Below are 19,227 nucleotides of genomic sequence, written 5' to 3' on the forward strand. Positions count from 1 at the left end.
TTCAAGGTTTCAACATGTCTTTATTTGTTATCGTGAACATTCGTGTGACTGCCACATTTCAACACAACTGTGGCTCGCCGAAAACACCTACAACACGTACTCGAACAGGAACAGTTTGTAATGCTTGCACAAAACAACACCAATAAATTTTTAAATCTTTTAAACTCACTTTTACACCTGATGTGTATTTGTAACCATGGCTGCTCTAGAACAAAGCACCTGGTACATATATATATATATTTAGATGTTCCAAGCCATGGTGGAAAATTGTGAGGAAAACCATTCTGGGAAACCGTGATCAGACCTTTCAGTGGACAAGGCTTTGGCGGTTTCGGCACAATCTTCAGGCTACTGCAAAAGACCTCGAAAAATTTATTGCTACCTAAAAGATATGAATTACGCGCAACACATAACACTCCACACAAATGGCAAATAAACAATGGAAAAAAAGATAAGAGGTTGAAAGACTGTAACAAGAGCTTAAATACAAACAAACGAAACTGAGGAATTTGTGTTAAAAACAGTTTCATGTGGTGGGACTTGCAGGGAGTGATAAAAAGCAGGCTTCTCTAGAAAGCAATATGGCAGACAAGAGTAAGATCACATGTGGGCAGTTTAACACGCTTGCGAGACGAGAGACACGACGACTCTGCACCCGCTATTCGTCGTCGAGGATGCAAAATTTTGAGAGATAACCGCGATGCGAGTGGGTCTCCTAGCCTGAGGCTCTGCACGGCTGGCGCACTGAAGCAAATAGACAGCTGCCCGCAAATCAACAACATTCGCTATTGCTCGACTCTGGAATAAATGCTGCTGCTCGCGCCTTTTCAAGGCATCAAAACTGCCCACTTCCGCCGTGAAGAACTCTGATAAAATGCCAGGGTAAAGTACTGGGGTTGTGCAGTTTGGAACGAATGGCCCATGCACTTTCAATATTACTTTCGTCTAATTGTGAGCAGTAAGTTTTGGAGGCTAGCTCTGACGAACTCGCAGCATCTATTTCTCGTTCTGTGCTTTACCTACCTCATTTAGAAAGCAAAAAATTAATACAGCAATTAATTAGCTTTAACTTAACAGAACTGGTCTCTACAATACATCCTGCTAATTCAGATACCAGCCGCACCAGCACCTTTCAGTCCGTACTAACTCTTCCCAGTGCTCAAACTTAAGAGGAACGTCAATTTGATCAATGTGATAAGACTTGAGCTCGCATTGCAACAGTCACCATCACAAGCAGAACTGGCAGCCACAACGTAGCAGTGCAGGCAAACTGTGCTAGAAAAAAAAAGAAAGTGAACAATAAAGCCTACCGTTATTTCAAGTTGTCCAATCTGTAGGATTGCCCATTTTTAATATGCTTTTTTTGTATTGTTTCTTTGAAAGCCTCCCAGAAAACTGCAAGTACATCTGTACGAAAGCGAAACTATACTGACAGGCACCCACAAGAACTTGCCACTATGTTAGTGATCACTTGTTCAAAGCTACGGAAAACGCAGTTTCCAAAAAGTCGAGGGGATTGAAAGCACCCAATACAAGTGCAAGACATCCAAAAATGAGGCACGAAATCACTGCAATTAACCAATAATACAAAGTTCCATTATTGGTTATGGCCAGTTCATCGCAACAATCGAGAAGTAAAATAGTCTTAATCAAAATTCTTTCTTGTTTGCAAATTGTTTGAGTCACTGTGGATGACGACTTGGGATATCAGCAGCAGCACTGAGCAAGCGTTTCAGAATCCCACACGCACAGTAGGCTTGGCACCGCACGTCACATGCCCCTCGACGACTCAACCAAACTTTCTATGCAACGCACCACACTTCAGTGAGGAGACCGGCAGTCAACTTGTAAGTTGTTCTCCCGTGTTTATTGTGCATTCTGCTAATGGAACATTCCCTGTATTCCTTTCACCGGTAACTATTAGTTTAATGGATTCTCTTGACTACAGCAGTCTTGATGCTACGGTCAAGCACCCTACAAGAGTTTGCATAAATGATCTCAGTTACACTACGTACTAAATACAATGAAAGATTAAAGCCACTGAATTTCAAGTCAGCCACTTGACACCATAATTCCATTGAATGTTTAAGCAAGGCCTTGTTTTATAGTCTAAAAAACTGGACCGTTCTATCTTGAGATAGTCTGCAGACTACACTGGACTTCTCAGCCTCAAGCTGTTCTTGGGCTCTGGGCCATAATGCCGAGCTATCAAACGCTTGTGGTATGCTAAGACTAGATATCATCGTCTCTGAACATTTCACTTGAACCGAGAATGCCTTAAATGATCAACAAGGACAATGTATCAATGCAACTTTTGTCACCCACCTAAAAGCGATCTGAGCCCTAGCTCATTGCTTTTCCCAATACATTTCCCCAAATCCTCGTAAAAATAACTTGCAAAGCGAACAGTTGCAGACAAGACAATGATCTTTTCATATGTGCAGTTTCCCTTACACCCACCCGATTCAAATACCTCTCCGACTTGCACTGGCAAATCCTTGCTTGCACCGACCGACTACACTTGGAAATCCCACTCTCATTGCATCCCCTTAAGAAATGTGCATTGCGTGCAGCTCTCTTAGAAGGCAGTTTCGTAATCTTTTTAACAAAAAAAAGTTATCAATGATGTTTAGACAAGGGGCATCATTGTATTACACATTCCAAAGCGAGGTCTTGTGAATTCAACGCTGATGAAGCCTCAACGAAGAAATGGTTTTAAAAAACATTCGTCTTTTTGTGCTTCATTGAGTCTACCTTTGAGTGAAACCATCTCATGTAAATCATGTTAGACATGTGACACTAAAGAAACGTTTGTGCCCTTTCAGGCATACCTCGTAACCCAACAATAGACCTTTCCTTTTAACACTACATGACAGCTGTAATTACAGGTTGCAAATGTCACGCGTATTATGAGCACATTCTCAACAGGAACATAGCAGTGGCAATGCTTTTGACGATTTAAACATAAGAGAAATGCATTGACCGTTATTCCGAGGAAAAGACACACCAAGGGTTGCGAACTTTGTTGAAAAAGTGAACGACAAAAAATTTAACGTTTGCACTGTCGCTCAAGGCTTGGCACAAATAAGCACGAGCCTGTCTGCTCTCGTGCTCCCCGTCGAGAAACACGTCTCGATTCAAGAAGTGGGGCTTCCCTCTTGGGAGTACACATTTTTTGGGATGCCCCCCTGACTATCTGGACATGATGGGTCATAGCCAGGCTGTCTTGCCTTGTGAAAAATTTTTCAGCAAGAAATTTTCTCTTCATATCTTTCTTTCAGTCTCTGTTACTCTTTCTCTCTCTGTACCCGTTCTCTCATCCATCAGGCATGTTACAGGCCACACCATAGGGGTGCGTAGCGCGATTTGTCCGAATTCCGTGGCTCGTTCCTCTTCACGATATTATTGCGGCAGGGTCAACACCTCATGGCTGGCTTAAACAGCTTGCTGGCGTTACATTACCTTTTTTTCTTGGTTCTAAGAAATAGAATTCTGAAGCCTACAAACTTTGAAAACAGTTGGTTAGATGGGAAATCTAGTGCAAATGTCGGTGGGGTTGGGTTTGTCAGTTGGCTTCAAGAAGAAGCAGCGGTGCATGCTTGTGGTTGGCGGGCAGCAGTCTCTCTCCGTCGCCGACGTCCCACGTCTGGCCGCCATCTTTTCTTTTTCTCTCTACTTCTTAACCTCCTCATCGCCTTTTGTCTCGTGCGGGGCGGGCAATTTCTCCCAGGTCGGCTCGACGCCCCAGATCTCGCGGGCGTACTCGCAGATGGTTCGGTCGCTTGAAAACTTGCCCGACGAGGCGATGTTGAGCAGGGCCATCTTGGTCCACTCTTCCTGGTTCGTGTACATCGCAGACACCCGCTCCTGGCACTTCATGTACGACTCAAAGTCGGCCAGCAAGTAGAACCTGACAGAGACGGGGCGCAAAGAAAAAATAGAAAGAGTCGTAACATTAATGACTTTCTACATTATCGTGTGTTTCGAACATGGTCATTATCGTCCACAGCCTACTTTGTGTCTACAGGCAGATGCATGACTCTTTCAATAACGGCACAGTGTCCACATAAGGAGACTCAACTTGTCTTAGCCAGTTCTCTGGACTAGTGGGCAAAAAAGAGCAAAATAAATTGTGCATAGAAAGAATTGAACCTTCTAGATTGCCAATGTGCCTTGACTTAACCTCAATGTGCTGCATACGACTATAGCCGATCACTTTAGGTAAGACGCTATACTTAAAACCTCACAACGAAGTAGCATACAGTACAAAAATAACTTGGTTATGTTCAAAAGTTTGTTAAAAATGTGTATTCGTAACACTATCAAACCGCAAAAGGCCATCGTATGTAATGAAAGCCGTGAGGTCTCTGCTGTCCAAGGGTAACTTCATAATATGTAAAGGCCAGGTAAAGCTTTGAGAAGTAATGTGCGTCGCTAAGAGAGTGTAGTAGTTCTTCCGTATAGGGCAGGGGGAAGCTGTCAACTAACATGGCTTTGTTGGGCTCCCCGAGGTCAACATATAGGCGGATGCTGTAATCTTTTTTGCAGACAACAACTGTAGGAGAGATCTATTCAGAGGTGTTCGCCCCATCAACTACATCAGAGAGGAGCCGCTGAAGCAAGTCGCTAACTGGCTTGAGCAGGGGAAGTTGGAGGCGTCTCAGCTTTTGCACCTACGGAGGGACTGACAGCTTCAATTTGAACATACGCTCGATGCCTTTGGCCAGGCCAAGGCTCAGTGAAAACAAGTGGGATAGCTTAGCCTGATTGTAGTGGCGACACACGGCCCGACTGAGGACAACGAACACTGTCAACCCAGGCCACACAAGACGTCCTTTATTCCAGTAACACTCATGTATATATATATATATATATATATATATATATATATATATATATAGTTGAAGGTGGTGTCATCTCGATATCAACTGAACCTGAAGTCACCTAATGTCAACCTTCGAAACTACAGGCGTCAAAACAAAAATAAACCTTACCAAAAGCTGGAACATCACATATTTTAACATCAATGTTCTACGCAGATTCTCATGGGTAAAATGAAATGCATTAACTTCTGAGGGGTCCATGGACTTAACAGGTTAAGTTTCAGAAAGTATTGTTGAGCCAAAACCATTTAACACAACAAATAGACATGAAGACTTCAGCATGTAATTTGGAAATGAAATGTTGACACTTCTTTTCTCATCTACTAATAATTCTAAGATGGTTTTGTTAATAATGTTAGAGCACTGAAAGCACATTTTATCAACCTAGACAGATTCATTGTTTTTCTTTTGTGCCCTTTAACTTCTTACGATTTCAAAATGTCTGTGATGACATGGTTTCACTGGTTTCAATTGCTAGGACTTGTACGCTAGGCTTTTGAAAGCGCTCTGGTGCTGCTTGCATGTATGATTCTGCGAAGATTGCTTGCCATATCACGTTAGCGCAAAGCAATGGTGTAGTGCGATTATCTTATTGCTTAAATCGCAAATTACAGCATTGCTTTGCTCGTCAAGTTTCGTCGTGTGCCCACACGTTGCTACGTCGGCATGCAGGTGCGAGCCATGTGGTTACCTGTCGTGGTTGAGCAGCACATTGGTGAGGTCATGGAAGAGGTTAGGATTGGATGGGCTGAAGAAACCACTGTTGATCTGGTCAATGGCCTTCTTCACTTCTGGCAGCTTGTTGTAGTAGTCCCAGGCGTTGTATCTGCCAGAGGGAATTCATGTAACAAGAGGCCGGTATTGGGACAGGCAAATATATAGTGTCAAAAGAGCTAGCACAAAACTAAATGGTTGAAATTTAGCGTTCTCAAATGCCGAGCGGCTTCCCAAAACCCGTACTTAGGTATGACCGAAATCCTAGAGAATTCGCAGTCGGAAAAAATTGGCCACGTATCTGAGTGCTTCACAGCAAATGTCATCGAAAGACAAGGTTTTTTGCCGGCCAAGTGGCCATTTATGTTTTGTCTTGCCTCAAACAGCACCTCCTTTATGTTGAATTGGCCGCATCCAGCTGGCATTAATAAAATAAAAGAGGCACTAAGTGAGATATAGATGCCATCTGGCAGTGCCTTGGGCAGGCATGAGCTGGCACAGAATCTAGGGTTGCTGCCAGGGGGCAGCACCGTATTCTCAACAGAGCAATTTATCGTGCATAGTGTCACATTTTCAGTGCAGCGTAAGAAACACAAGGGTCTCTAGAATTATGTATTTATATATTTTATAGTATAGAACACACCACCTAATACTTACGTATTGATATTGCACCTCATATACGTGTTATATTTGCTTTTTGATCGACAATGTTCACACGTATAAACGCAGCCACCAGTTAGAGATAGCTGGGCGTTTAGCAAATGTTAACTTTGGCCAGGTGGCTGAATAGTGACAGACAGACAGACCCAAGTGTCTGTGTTAAAGTATTCCACAAAAAAACTATTGTCTTCAAAAATATATGTGCCACATTCGTGAAAGCGTTACGATGATGCGCACATAATATGAAAGGTCACCGTGCAACATTTAAAAAATTTTTAAAAATTTTGTCACGCAAATGTACTGCAACACAAACTCGCCATGCTCTGCGATTCTCCAGAGTATAATCTGCTTTCACAAGCCCGAGAGAGTCACAAAAAAAAAGGCAAAACTCAGAACTATCGAACTCTACTACACTGTCCAGCAGCATTGCTCCCGTTCATGAATACAGTGTTACAGTTGAGAGAGTATGGTCACCAAATTTAAAAGACTGCAAAAAAAAAAAAAAAAGGAATGGTGGAGCATGGATCAAGGCAAAGTTTCACTTGAACTCTGACAAACTGAATGACTATAAAAAAAAAAGAAGGGGGGATTCTTAACGTAGAAAATAGTCTGCATCATCCCCTAGGACAGTGGTCTCAAACGCATGGCTCACACATGACTGCCTTCATCCCACATTGTTTTTAAGTTCCCTTAACAGGTATGTTTGTTCACAACTCATCTAAAGCATTGTTTTCGTGAGGCACCTTATGGGGCCACCACGTCATGAAACATAGCTGTGAAACAAAATCAGGGGTGAGACAGCCGAGACTAAATTGGGAGCAGTTTTTGGGGCAGCAAAATTTCAATATTCGAGCAGAAGAATCTTGCTTGGGTGCAGTTAGCGGCATTTAATGTGTCGTCTTGTGAGCTTGAAAATACAAATTTTTAGCAACGTGGGTGCACCAGTGCATATTTTAATTGGTTTATAATACACAACACTGAAATAGATTTCGAAGGAAGTTTTTGAACAGATTATCACCAGGTATGAACTGCACAACCATTTTACATACCGTACTTAAGTACTTCTCGCACTCGCATATTTCTCGTACCCCTCACATCGCCCAACAAAAATACCAAATTATCGCACCCCCGAAAACTGCCGCAATGATGTCTGCTCACTACAACAACTGATGATGATAGCGTGCACCGTCTGGTGCCATCTCTTAAGCATCAAGCGTACTATCATTGCACAGAGATTCAATCCAATCCACGCCAAGCTAAAGTGGTAAGTGCGGGTTGGGATGTGTTTTATACGTTGTGTCGGTAATCTTGTCATGTTATGGGGCGATACTGAAGCGACAAGGCTGCTTTTAAGTTAAAAGTGATATATCATGCACTAAACAACGGCAACAGGGCCGCCGGAAGGCCCTTCGGAGTCTAGGAGTTTTGTGTTCGCTACTGGTGACGGCAGCTGAAAGCCACTAAGACGAGTTGGGCCTGCCGTGTGCGTATAAAACTGGGATTGACGGTAAACTTTATTTCTTCTGAAGGAAACTGCGGACGATTCTGTTAAATATCCATCAGCCCAATACTGACGTCCTACGGTTACATTTTGAGTGCTTCCGTTGAGCGAGGAACGCTACCGCAATGCCCACAAGCATTGCGTATGGTATTCAAATTCCCGACTATTTGCTCGCACTTTTTGTGTCTCAAATAAATCTTGCCTTATGTTGAACCTGTGCTTTTTATTGTTGAGGTAAGTTTTAATTAGTACTTCTCAAAGCTTGCTATTAGTTGCTGGTGTGAGAATCCCGATTTGCGGCCACTTCGTTTTCTTTTTCGCTCTGTACATTTTGGTGGAAAGTTTTCCTCGCGCAATTCTCGCACCTTCCAACTTTGCATCGGTTTCCCGCCAAAAAAAGTGCGAGGACTATGCGAGTAAGTACGGTATCATGTGACTTATCTGGCCCTCGTAACAAACATGTGAAATAATATTTAATAAGAAAGAAGGTTTTGTTCAAAACTAGGTTCCCCGGAAACATTTAAAAAGAAAAACACATCACAGTCAAAAAGAAATTCAAAAAATTGTGATTACACAAGAATCTTAATTACGTAACAGTGGTACTTGGCTTAAAGAAAAGCCCAACATGATAGCATTAAGAGCTTTCAACAAACAACAAAAGTGCGCTGCAGTGCCGTTCGTGGCCACCTGGTGCAGAACCACCTTCTAGGTTACAGCGCTGGATCCAAGAAGCCTCGCCGCACCGCCAATCTCGTAAAGCACGTGCATATGGCACTAAGCGATAAGCCAATGATACTGATAATGCCTCTCCACCCCAGCAACCACGCATTATTAAGACACACGGTGACCACTTTTTTTCGTTTTTTTTTATCGTAGGTCATTGTCGTCGATGTAGAACTCTGGATAATACGTCGACTTGCAATTGCCACTTCGCAACTCGGAAAAGCGCTCGCGCAGCGCGACGAAGAAATTAGTGTTCACGCAAACGAACCGCCAAACGTACTTCATTGCATACGAAGAAAAGAAAGGAAAATGAAGCCACGCTGCCGCCGACCGCAACACCAATCGAGCTAAGCCTAAAAGCATAGGCCAGAGCTGGCCCGCAAGCAGCGACGCCCCATAAAAAGCGCACATTGAGAGTTTAGATTACAAAATGGAGCAGTGACAAATCATAAAAACTGTGCTACGTGATCGCCGACGCGTCATGAATCACAAATAAAGCGACAAGGTGGCCGCTCATATCTTCAAAATAATTTGAATGCACGTTTTGTCACCACGGCTTTGCAAATAACCAAGTGTTTTTCTCTACATGCAGACACTGTTGCGCAGGGTTCACGTGCTATAGGTTTTTTAAAGGCAAAAATGCAATGAGAACCCGCTTGTCTAAATAGGTTAGCAGCTAATGAGCACAAACCGGAAATAGGCTGCACGTGTTCTGTCGCTCATGGAACCCATTTTGAGAACCCATGTGCACACGCCAGAGCATCCACGAGACTCTTCTTATGCAGGGAAAGGATGCCACATTTACTGTTACTCACTCACGGAAAACGCACACGCCTAGGTGACCGCATGCAGCAGCATTGACATGAAAACCGCAGCGACCAGAAGAACACGCCACGCACAACGAAGGTCCTGGGAGTCAACCCCGTTATGCTCGCTACTCGATTCTGTGGTTTTCACAACGCAACAGTGGCACCAGAACAAGGAGCTTGGCTAGTAGAAGCAGCACACTCGATGCACAGCAGCATATTTCAGCGGGGTCACATATATTTGCAATAGTTTAGAGGAGATTATGGCGGCACCTTGGGAGCCTTCGTCACCACAAAAGAGGAAAGTAAAACAAAAAAATCCCGATTGGGAGCGCCTCATTAGTGAACTCGGCCTTTTTTCCCACTGAAGCCGAGATTGGCATCAAAATTCTAAATGTCGAGACTGTTTTGGAGCAGTACAGCACAGTTTTCGCGATTCTTATGCTTTTGGAGCAGCTTGGGGCAAGAAAACAGAAATGCACCAAAAATGCGCAATATGCGCAGCTGTCTCACCCTTACAAAAACTATTTCAGGATTGATGTTCAGATTTTAGTCTTTTCTTTAGTCATTTTTCAAACATGTTTGTTGTAATGCTTGTACCAAATCTCCTACAGAAATGACCTGTAGAAAGGGTATTCGAAATGCTTGCTTTGAAATAGCAACGTTTCCTGACAATTTACGCCCTCCTCCACCGCAGGGTTTGAACCTGCGATCATCGCATGAGCAGCTTGGCACATATGAGGCCATGCAAGATCACTCTCATACACAGATTTGTGGCTGCAAATCAAAGAACTTCACACCCTTTTATGCTCTGGTAGATCCGCGTGTTCAAAACTCCATCCCTTATTTCGACTTTTGGCGTTAGGAGTTTGCACTGATATATAGTGCTGTGTGAAATGTTTTCTCAAAATGCAGTAAGCAAACGACTTTTCATGGGTAACCAGTTTGGAAACTAGCATGCAAGTGGTTCACGAGAACTGGCAAGATTAGCACAGTACTCACCCCTTCCTTTGGAGCTCTTCAACTTCCTCCACGTTCATTCCAAAGATGAAGATGTTCTCAGGTCCCATCTCCTCTCGCATCTCGACGTTGGCTCCGTCCAGGGTGCCGATGGTCAACGCGCCATTCAGCTGTGCAAATGATTTTCGAGTGCACGAAACAACTTTTAGCGAAAAAAAAAAAAGAATCTTTAAACATTAATGATCCTTACTTCGATCAATACTTGTTGATGGAGGAGGCAAAAATAAAAATCAACTATCAACGTAAGGTTTTTGGCTAAACTGATGCACACAAATTCGGTTCTCAACATAGAACATATTGTGTAGCGTAGGGCAAACGTGAACTCACAATTATATTGCCAAGCGCATTTCTCTTGCTATATGTTCCCGGTCCATTCCACCCTATGTGTACTGCGCCTGAATGTCTGGGAACCTTCCAGATTAGTTTGAAATTTTCAGATAAACTTGCATGCGCAAATATGGACAGTGAAGTTCATCATGGATCTAAAGCAGCCAACAGCGATAAGGCTCGAATGTTCGATGCCACGTGTATAAACGCTAATGCGCTTTACTGCGTATCAGATTATTGATGGTGGATGCTCTGCTCACCGCCAACAGTGTACAGCTGGTAGTTTGACTATTCATTTGCTGGGCACAAGTTTGCCGAAATAAAGGGTTCAGCCAAAGTTTTGTCTTTTTCGCTATCATGACCACACGACAATACTGGGAAACAACTTTCCTACTGTACTGTATAGCCAGCATTCACATGTGCACTGCCTATCAAAACCACAAAAAATACACATCACCAGAATACAGATAAAACATTAACTCTAAAAATTTTTTTTCTTTGCTGAGCAACACCTCAACAGCACCACTGACACAATCACTTCCTTTGTTTTTGATATGATGCACTTCTATAAGTTTTTCACAACAGCGATAGTTGTGAGTTAGCTCTTGTCTTGTGTTGTAGAGTAAAAGCTGGTTAAGTCTATTCTCATTAGTTCAAAAAAAGTGGATAATTTGGCCATGTTTTCTCGTCGAAGCCAGCATACGCCTTGTTTAATGGCATTGCGCTCTGGTTAATTCGCTCACATGTGGCCACAACAAAGTCAATTTGACCAATCCTCAAAGCACACCAAACGGAAACAGCTGCAAATGCGTGGCGCAAAAGAGGGAAAAGGGTGAATACGGCAATGCTACCGCATTAGAACAACAGAAGAGAGAGAGACCAACCATGAACTTCATGTTTCCGGTTCCCGAGGCCTCCGTGCCGGCCGTGGAGATCTGTTCGCTGAGGTCGGCGGCCGGGATGATCTTCTCGGCCAGAGTGACGCGGTAGTTCTCCAGGAAGACGACCTTCAGCTTGTCCCCGACCACGGGGTCGTGATTCACCACGTTGCCCACCGCAATGATCAGCTTGATGATCTGCTTCGCTATGTGATACCCTGGAGCTGCCTGCAGTCGCCAAATCAACCTATTGGGCATCTTGCTGGGCTAGTAGGAATACTGAATATACAGCATTTCCAGTGCTTAGGTGAAGTAGAAAAAAAAACGTGCAAACACTGACAGAAACAGGGACGGTAAGAATGCAGGCAGGCAGGCAGGCAAAGAACTTTATTTGATCCGGAGACGACGCTCACTACCCCTTGGGGTAAGAACGCTGGACATTAACTAAACTTATCGCACAGAAAAAAAGGGCTTTTGTACAGTCCATATGCACAGACAGACGCTGCAATAAGGAATGTATCGCATGCATGTCTCTGCTCAATGGTAGTTCATGTACATAAGTTTTGAAAAAAAAAAAATCAGCCCAATGAGACAGTGGGATATAGGCAGTGCTTATAAAGCGATCATTTTCTTTTGTAATACCGAAGAAATCATGAAAAAGATCAAACTATAACGTGCACTGACGCATCCTGAAAAGACTTACTTTGACTCTTGACTTTATTGAGAGTCCTGGCTTTCCATGTATATGACTACGAACTGCACCCTATAATTTTTCTTCGAAACGTGTACAATAATCTCGTAAGTGAGTTCACGTGTCTCTTTAAAGAGTCACATACGTGAAAAGGCAGGACTTAATGGAAAGAGTTACATTCGTAGTGTGCGACACCTTCTGTACCACACTGTCATCCTGAATTCTCACTCAAAACGACGACTTTCTTTTTATTATTATGAACCACTCTATGAACATGTTTAAATTTATATGCATAAACTAACCCCCTCTTACTTTTGCTGCTCCATATCAAACCTGGCATGAAAGGTTGGTTAGTGGAGGTTTTATAATGGCAAAGTAGCAGAGTCTATACTGAGCCAGGTACATGGCATGGAAAGGAAGGAATGTTTGAAAAATATGACTGATAGGTCTTGATGTCAATAGCATGACATGCTCATTATCACATCACATTAACGATAATATCCACTGAGATATACAGCAAGAGCCACACATCAAAAGGTGCAAAAGATGCCGAAATCGGCATGAAAGGTAACGAACACATGACTGGCATGACCGATAGATCTTGACATCGCCAACATGACATGCCTGTCAGTTACGTCACAATTAATGATAATATCGGCAATGAATCATCATCATCATCAGCCTGACTACGTCCACTGCAGTACAAAGGCCTCTCCCATGTTCCGCCAGTTAACCTGGTCCTGTGCTTGCTGCTGCCAATTTATACCCGCAAACTTCTTAATCTCATCTGCCCACCTAACTTTCTGTCTCTCCCTAACTCGCTTGCCTTCTCTGGGAATCCAGTTAGTTGCCCTTAATGACCAGCGGTTATCCTGTCTACGCGCTATATGCCCGGCCCATGTCTATTTCCTCTTCTTGGATTTCAACTATGATATCCTTAATCCCCGTTTGTTCCCTAATCCACTCTGCTCTCTTCTTGTCTCTTAAGGTTACACCTACCATTTTTCTTTCCATTGCTCGCTGCGTCGTCCTCAATTTAAGCTGAACCCTCTTTGCAAAACTCCAGGTTTCTGCTCCGTAGCTAACTACCGACAAGATACAGGTGTTATATACCTTCCTTTTGAGGGATACTGGCAATCTACCTGTCATAATTTGAGAGTGTTTGCCAAATGTGCTCCACCCCATTTTTATTCTTCTAGTTACTTTAATCTTGTGGTTCGGCTCCGCGGTTATTACCTGCCCTAAGTAGACATAGTCCTTTACAACTTGAAGTGCACCATTACCTATCTTGAAGCGCTGATTTTTTCCGAGGTTGTTGTACATTACTTTCGTTTTCTGCAGATTAATTGTAAGACCAACCTTTCTGCTCTCCTTGTCCAACTCCGTAATCATGAGTTGCAATTCGTCCCCTGAATTACTCAGCAATGCAATGTCATCGGTGAAGCGCAGGTTGCTAAGGTACTCTCCATTAACAATGAATAGGCAGGGATAAATGGCAGGCAATGAATAGGCAGGTATAAGCCATGAATATGAGGGCATGAGCCACACATAAAAAGTAAGATGCAAAAATACTAATACTGACACGCATAATAAATGTATGAATAACATCACTATATTGCCCGTCAGTCATGCCACCATGATAATTCCTGCAATGAACACATAGGTACAAGCTACATGTACACTCACACCTCATAACAAAGTTGCACCTGCCAGGAAAATATTTTCTTAGATCTAAAAATTCGTTATAAATGTATATTTGTAACACTGCATCTAGGACAAAGCTATTCTTCATTTACTTTGTTATAACCCATAATTCATTATATCCATGTTCTTTATATTGAGGTTTGAGTGTAGAAGGAAAGAGAAAAACGAAGGGATCACATGTGAGCTGGCAAAATGAACAGTGGGAACAAGTGCCATCAGAAATTTAAAGGAAGCATCAAGGTCCCTTAATTTCCTTTTTTTCTCTTCGGCTACGCACCTTTCCACCAATCATGACGGTGCGGGGCACGAACGGTGCTGACGGGTCAGCCTTGATGCGGTTGTACAGGCAGATGATGTGCAGGCAGTTGAGCAACTGCCGCTTATACTCGTGAATCCGCTTCACTTGCATGTCGAACATGGAGGCTGGATTGAGCTTGATGCCCGTCACCTTGTGCAGGTACTCGCACAGGCGCATCTTGTTTTCCTGTAACGGCGTAAACGTGAACGGGTTTGCGATTGTACGAACCTATCTTAGATGGGCACACTTATGTCATTTTCGAAAAATCACGCTGGCAACATCCAGGCATCACAATTTGATGAAACAGAGCACGAGGGGGCAGAGGTGTGATTTGTTTAATTTGCCGTGGGTGTCATCACAACCAAATGAAAAATTTTGGCTAATACGTCTTGGGCTGGTGCATGAGGCAAGATGCACAGCAATTGTTTTCGGAGAGTTCACTTGGCAAGGTTGCTTGCTTAACAAAGACGACTAATTTGCAGGCTGTCACAGGGAAAGTCTAACACACGCAATGTAATGCTTTGCCGCATCTAGGCGTGTAGCCCCCCCTTCCAAAGTAGTGCTTCAATAAACAAAATACTCTGTAGAGAGTTTATATGCCAATACTAAAACCACATGTTTGTGATTGAAGGTTTTAAAAACATTGCGGCACTATATAAAAAGGGTACTGTTCATCCTCTGTTATTCTAATTTTTCTTACACCAGTGCTTTCTACACTCGATACGTGTAAATGCAAGGCAGGTTGCTAGGGCGAAGGACGGAGCGTTAGATTTTCTTTGCACATGACAAGTTATTTTTTAACAGATACTGCTTTTGTTAGTTACTATTCATTTTGGCAGAGTAAAAGCACATTTTCCTGGTGGCTATGCTATTTCCATGTGTTTTAATGTGCTTATAATGAGCATCGTAATGTATATCGTAACAAAATGCTTCAATCGCTGATGCTGTTGCTTGGTTGTTGCCCCGAGGCCTAGTCAGCCTGTATGTCAACAACTTACTTGCCATGGCGACCATCAATATGGTAATTTTTACATGTGATTATTAAAACTTAATTTGATTGAACAGGATAACGTTAGTTCATTTGAAAACAAATGCCACAATAGATACAGAATGGTGCTTCGGCATTGATAATGGCTCCTTTCTTAAACAACTTCGATAGAAATACGTCTTCATGAGCTTTTCATCGTGCACTTGTGCATGTATTTAACCCTTTCAGACGCCATTTTAGAAACTGTCTGCAGATGTATCAAATCGCTACAAGGTTACTTGAAGGCACTCAATATTCTATCGCAACAAGAATAATGAGACAATTGTGAATTTATGTGTGTTACAATGACTCATCCTAACTAGGTTGTGACTAAATATCTCTTCACCCTGAAGTTATAGATGCTTACTTTAGAGATGCTTACTATAGAGCATAAGGTAATTTTTGGTTACGTCCGTCTTGAGCAAAGGAAAATTCTGCATTTGACGTGGCTTCCAGGAAGCGGTATGTCGCACAACTCATCGATCGTAGTAGTGCCTTCAGGAAAGTGATCATATGTATCAGTACACAGCAAAACTAGGTTAAATAAAGACAAATTTATTCTGCACGAGGTTCAATTCACCAAAAGAACAGTATATCTTGCTCTTCCTTAGCCTCTACTTGATGTAAATAGCAAAAACGAGTGGTGTACACAGTTGTGTACATAGCCTCTCAAAGGGCTAAATAAAAAACTAGGAGAACACTCGAGCTTCGCAATCAAGAATAGAAAGTCACTAACGTAATCTGGCTTCATGCACACCGCCTTCTCAATCGTTAACATAGCTCTCGTTCTTCGTGCATAGCTCAACAGTGCTGTAATGAAACGAATGACTGTGTGGGTAATATTAGTCGTTTCAAGCTATTCTAGAATGCCTCTTGCAAGTGAACTTGTTGAGCGCCCCCGACACCGCGATTCCTTTTGTGCGTCAGTGAAGGGCTCGCTACGTAAGGCAACACACGACTGTCGCAGCTGCTCCTTTCATGGATGTTTTCACAGGTGACAATGGTTAAATGTGTCTGAAAACCTTGTAATCGGTGGGCCTTTAAGATTCCCACTCGCTAAAATTCGCATGTTTTGTCCCCTGGCATGATTATACGCTTCTGCCACGCATTCTCAATGCATTAAGTCTTTCACTACACGACGTTTATAAAGAGTTTTATTCCAGAAGCAGTTTCGAGGGATACAATGGCTCTACAGTAGAACACCTCCTTGCCACGCAGATGGCCTGGGTGTGATTCTCACTAGAACCGAACGTTTTCATTTTATTTGCATAATTTTTATTTCTTTAGTCACGAACAAGATAATTTTTTACCCATAAGCAACGACGCCAATATTGGAATTTCAGCAAAACTAGCTTTTTACCGCTGTCCCGTTAAAAGATGAATCTGAACACAAGCCTCTCCATGTATAGTGCTAACTTGATATGAGAAACATAGCGGTAATAAACTGCCAAAACACACAATGCCGTTTTTTTTAATAATAATGTTGAAAATGTAAGTTTTTAAGGCGAAAGCCTGCAATGTTTAACGCTTACGCCCATCTGTCCATCCGTACCCCGACAAGGTGCCAGGTGGCCGCCAAAGTGCATCAACAGACGCTGGTTCCGTCGGTCGTGTGGATCGCGCCTCACGTAGGACTCTACAGTGCTCGGACATCCCTTGCGTAACGTCGCTGTGCCCAGTGTGCCCATGCCTTCAAGAAGAGATATGCGCGCATCGCATTCCTTTCTGACCGACCCTGTCTCAATGGGCACAAGCGTTTGCCGAAGGCACTTTGAAATTTACAAAGTGTCATTCAATTTTTAGTGAGCTTTGCATATATAGCAAAACTATTTTCAGCTCAGTAGCAGCTTCACTATAATTGCCGAGGTAAAAAAATATACGAATGAAGAATTTTCACAGAATCCAAAATGACGCCTCCATGCATTCATGTAGCCAAGCTTTTGCTGCATCTTTGCAAACGCATGCTAAAAACCACATGCATCGTTTTTCCTAAAGGGCCCTTTTTTTCCCCTCCCAAAACAACACTGACCTGCTTCACTTTCTGCAGGTCACGCAGAAAAACCTTGTCGTTGACGAGCGGCTTCAGCTTCTGCAGCTGCTCCAGATGAACGATCCAGTCCTCGCCGATTTTCTGGAAATAATTGCAAAACTTACAATTCTGACCCACAGTTGATCAACACACACCAACTGCAGGTCCCAGACGTTTTTGACTGTTTTGTAATGATGAGCTGCATTCTCAAGTGATAACTTGGAGGAATTGCTACCCTCATTATGCTACCTTCAGTAAGACTGTCAAACTTTGGAAACCCTGAACACGAATCTCGCTAAGTCATGCCATATGAAGATCCACAAGCGAAAATCGACATAAAGGTTTCTGCCTCAATTAAAGGGTGAATGTGAGAAGCACATAGGGCAGTAGGGCCTTACACTAGAAAAAGATCGGCTCTTGGGCGTATACAGGTGGTTATAGTATACACACTGAAACATACATACAAGCACCATCATGTACTGTAACATTGTTTGCCTAGTCAGAAGTCGACATGATGTACAGCGGCGGTCAAAAATTTACTAACCACAGTTGATGATTGATTGACGAGTTATTTGTGGGGTTGAACGTCCCTAAACCACCATATTATTATGAGAGACACTGTAGTGGAGGGCTCCGGAAATTTCGACCACCTGAGGTTCTTTAACGTGCACCCAAATCTGAGCACACGGGCCTCCAACATTTCCGCCTCCATCGAAAACGCAGCTGCTGCAGCCGGGATTCAATCCCGCGACCTTCGGGTCAGCAGCCGAGTACCTTAGCCACTCTACCATCGGCGCGGAGTGCCTACTAACTACAGTAGCGCATGCAACAGCACCAGGGAGCTTTCGGATGACTGCCTGCAAAGTTCGAGGTTGTGCACTGCGCATGTGCACCCTTTTTTACCTGCCAGCCTGCTCGTTTCTTTTGGCATCTTGGTGCGCACACTGTTGAAGAGAGCGAACACGTGTTTGTTGATGAGAGCAAACAAACAGGCATTTTCGCCGTACTGCAGCTTTCCTTGCCTCCTCCAGTGCTGTCGTGACGGTGCGTGGTGAATGATGGCGCCACGTGCGAGCGCAGCCTGTTGTCTATGACAGCAAGAATCAGCGAGACAAGAGCCACGTGCGCACTGGGGACGCTCTTTCTTCTCTGGCAGCGCACGGTAAGCACGTGTTTTCTCTTCGTCTGCGTCACCTTTGGGAATGGTTGGACTGTAGCCTGCCAGGGTGCCTAGGCATCCTCAGCGGGCGTGTTTACCTTTGCGTCATCTCCGGTTCTGTACAATAAGCCAAACAGCAGTGCCTAGTGCTCGAGCGTGGTCCTATTACGCTGAGCTGCACATGCCAGAGGCCTACGGGTACAAGGTTTGTCCTAGCTCTCGCGACCAGGCCCAGTGGTCATCGCTGGAGTGCGCAGCATAGCCACGAAAGACCATTTCTCGAGCGAAGTGTAAAAACTCGCCATTGCCAGCTGCGACGTGCTCCCGGTTTCACTGTTTGGTGTACGTTTGTGTGCGGGAGCCCTATGCTCCCCGCGTACTGGGAGCAGACGTCGTACTGTGTTTCGGGTGCTGCCAAAGACAATAAAGTGTGTGCGCGTGTTGTTAGATCAAACACTGCCTGTTCTGCCGCGCGGTGCTATACGCTTGCTAGTTAAGTACGCACAGAGCAGTATGCTGCACATCAGCAGGTGACGATATACACGGCCCTCTGGCTTGCTAAGCCTGAATCAGCGGTGACTTCATTACGGTAATAGTGAGGTTACTGCAAACTTCACAGGCAGCCGTCAAAAGGCGCCATGGTGCTGTTGCATGTGCTACCATGGTCCGTAAAATTTTGATTGCCACTGTAGATGTACAAGACAACAAAACACAACTAACCAACTATTCTGTTGGCATAGCGCCTTCTACAAAAGTGCCATGTACACAAAGTAAGTGCCATCTATATGTGCAGTTCATTTGGAATAT

General features: G+C 43.6%; 1 protein-coding gene across 1 annotated transcript in view; it reads right to left on the reverse strand.

The window, feature by feature from the left end:
- Positions 1-19,227, reverse strand: part of LOC119167236 (glycogen phosphorylase) — a 48,000-nt gene continuing 28,773 nt past the window's right edge. Inside the window, exons 11-16 of the mRNA XM_037418682.2 lie at positions 17,262-17,363; positions 14,185-14,391; positions 11,519-11,740; positions 10,290-10,417; positions 5,575-5,709; positions 1-3,910 (exon numbers count right to left, since the gene is read on the reverse strand). Of these exons, the coding sequence (XP_037274579.2) occupies positions 3,673-3,910; positions 5,575-5,709; positions 10,290-10,417; positions 11,519-11,740; positions 14,185-14,391; positions 17,262-17,363 (1,032 nt within the window). The 3' untranslated portion in view covers positions 1-3,672. The remainder of the gene's footprint in view (positions 3,911-5,574; positions 5,710-10,289; positions 10,418-11,518; positions 11,741-14,184; positions 14,392-17,261; positions 17,364-19,227) is intronic.

The sequence above is a fragment of the Rhipicephalus microplus genome, chromosome 6 (genome assembly GCF_043290135.1).
Source record: "Rhipicephalus microplus isolate Deutch F79 chromosome 6, USDA_Rmic, whole genome shotgun sequence".
Lineage (NCBI taxonomy): Eukaryota > Metazoa > Arthropoda > Arachnida > Ixodida > Ixodidae > Rhipicephalus > Rhipicephalus microplus.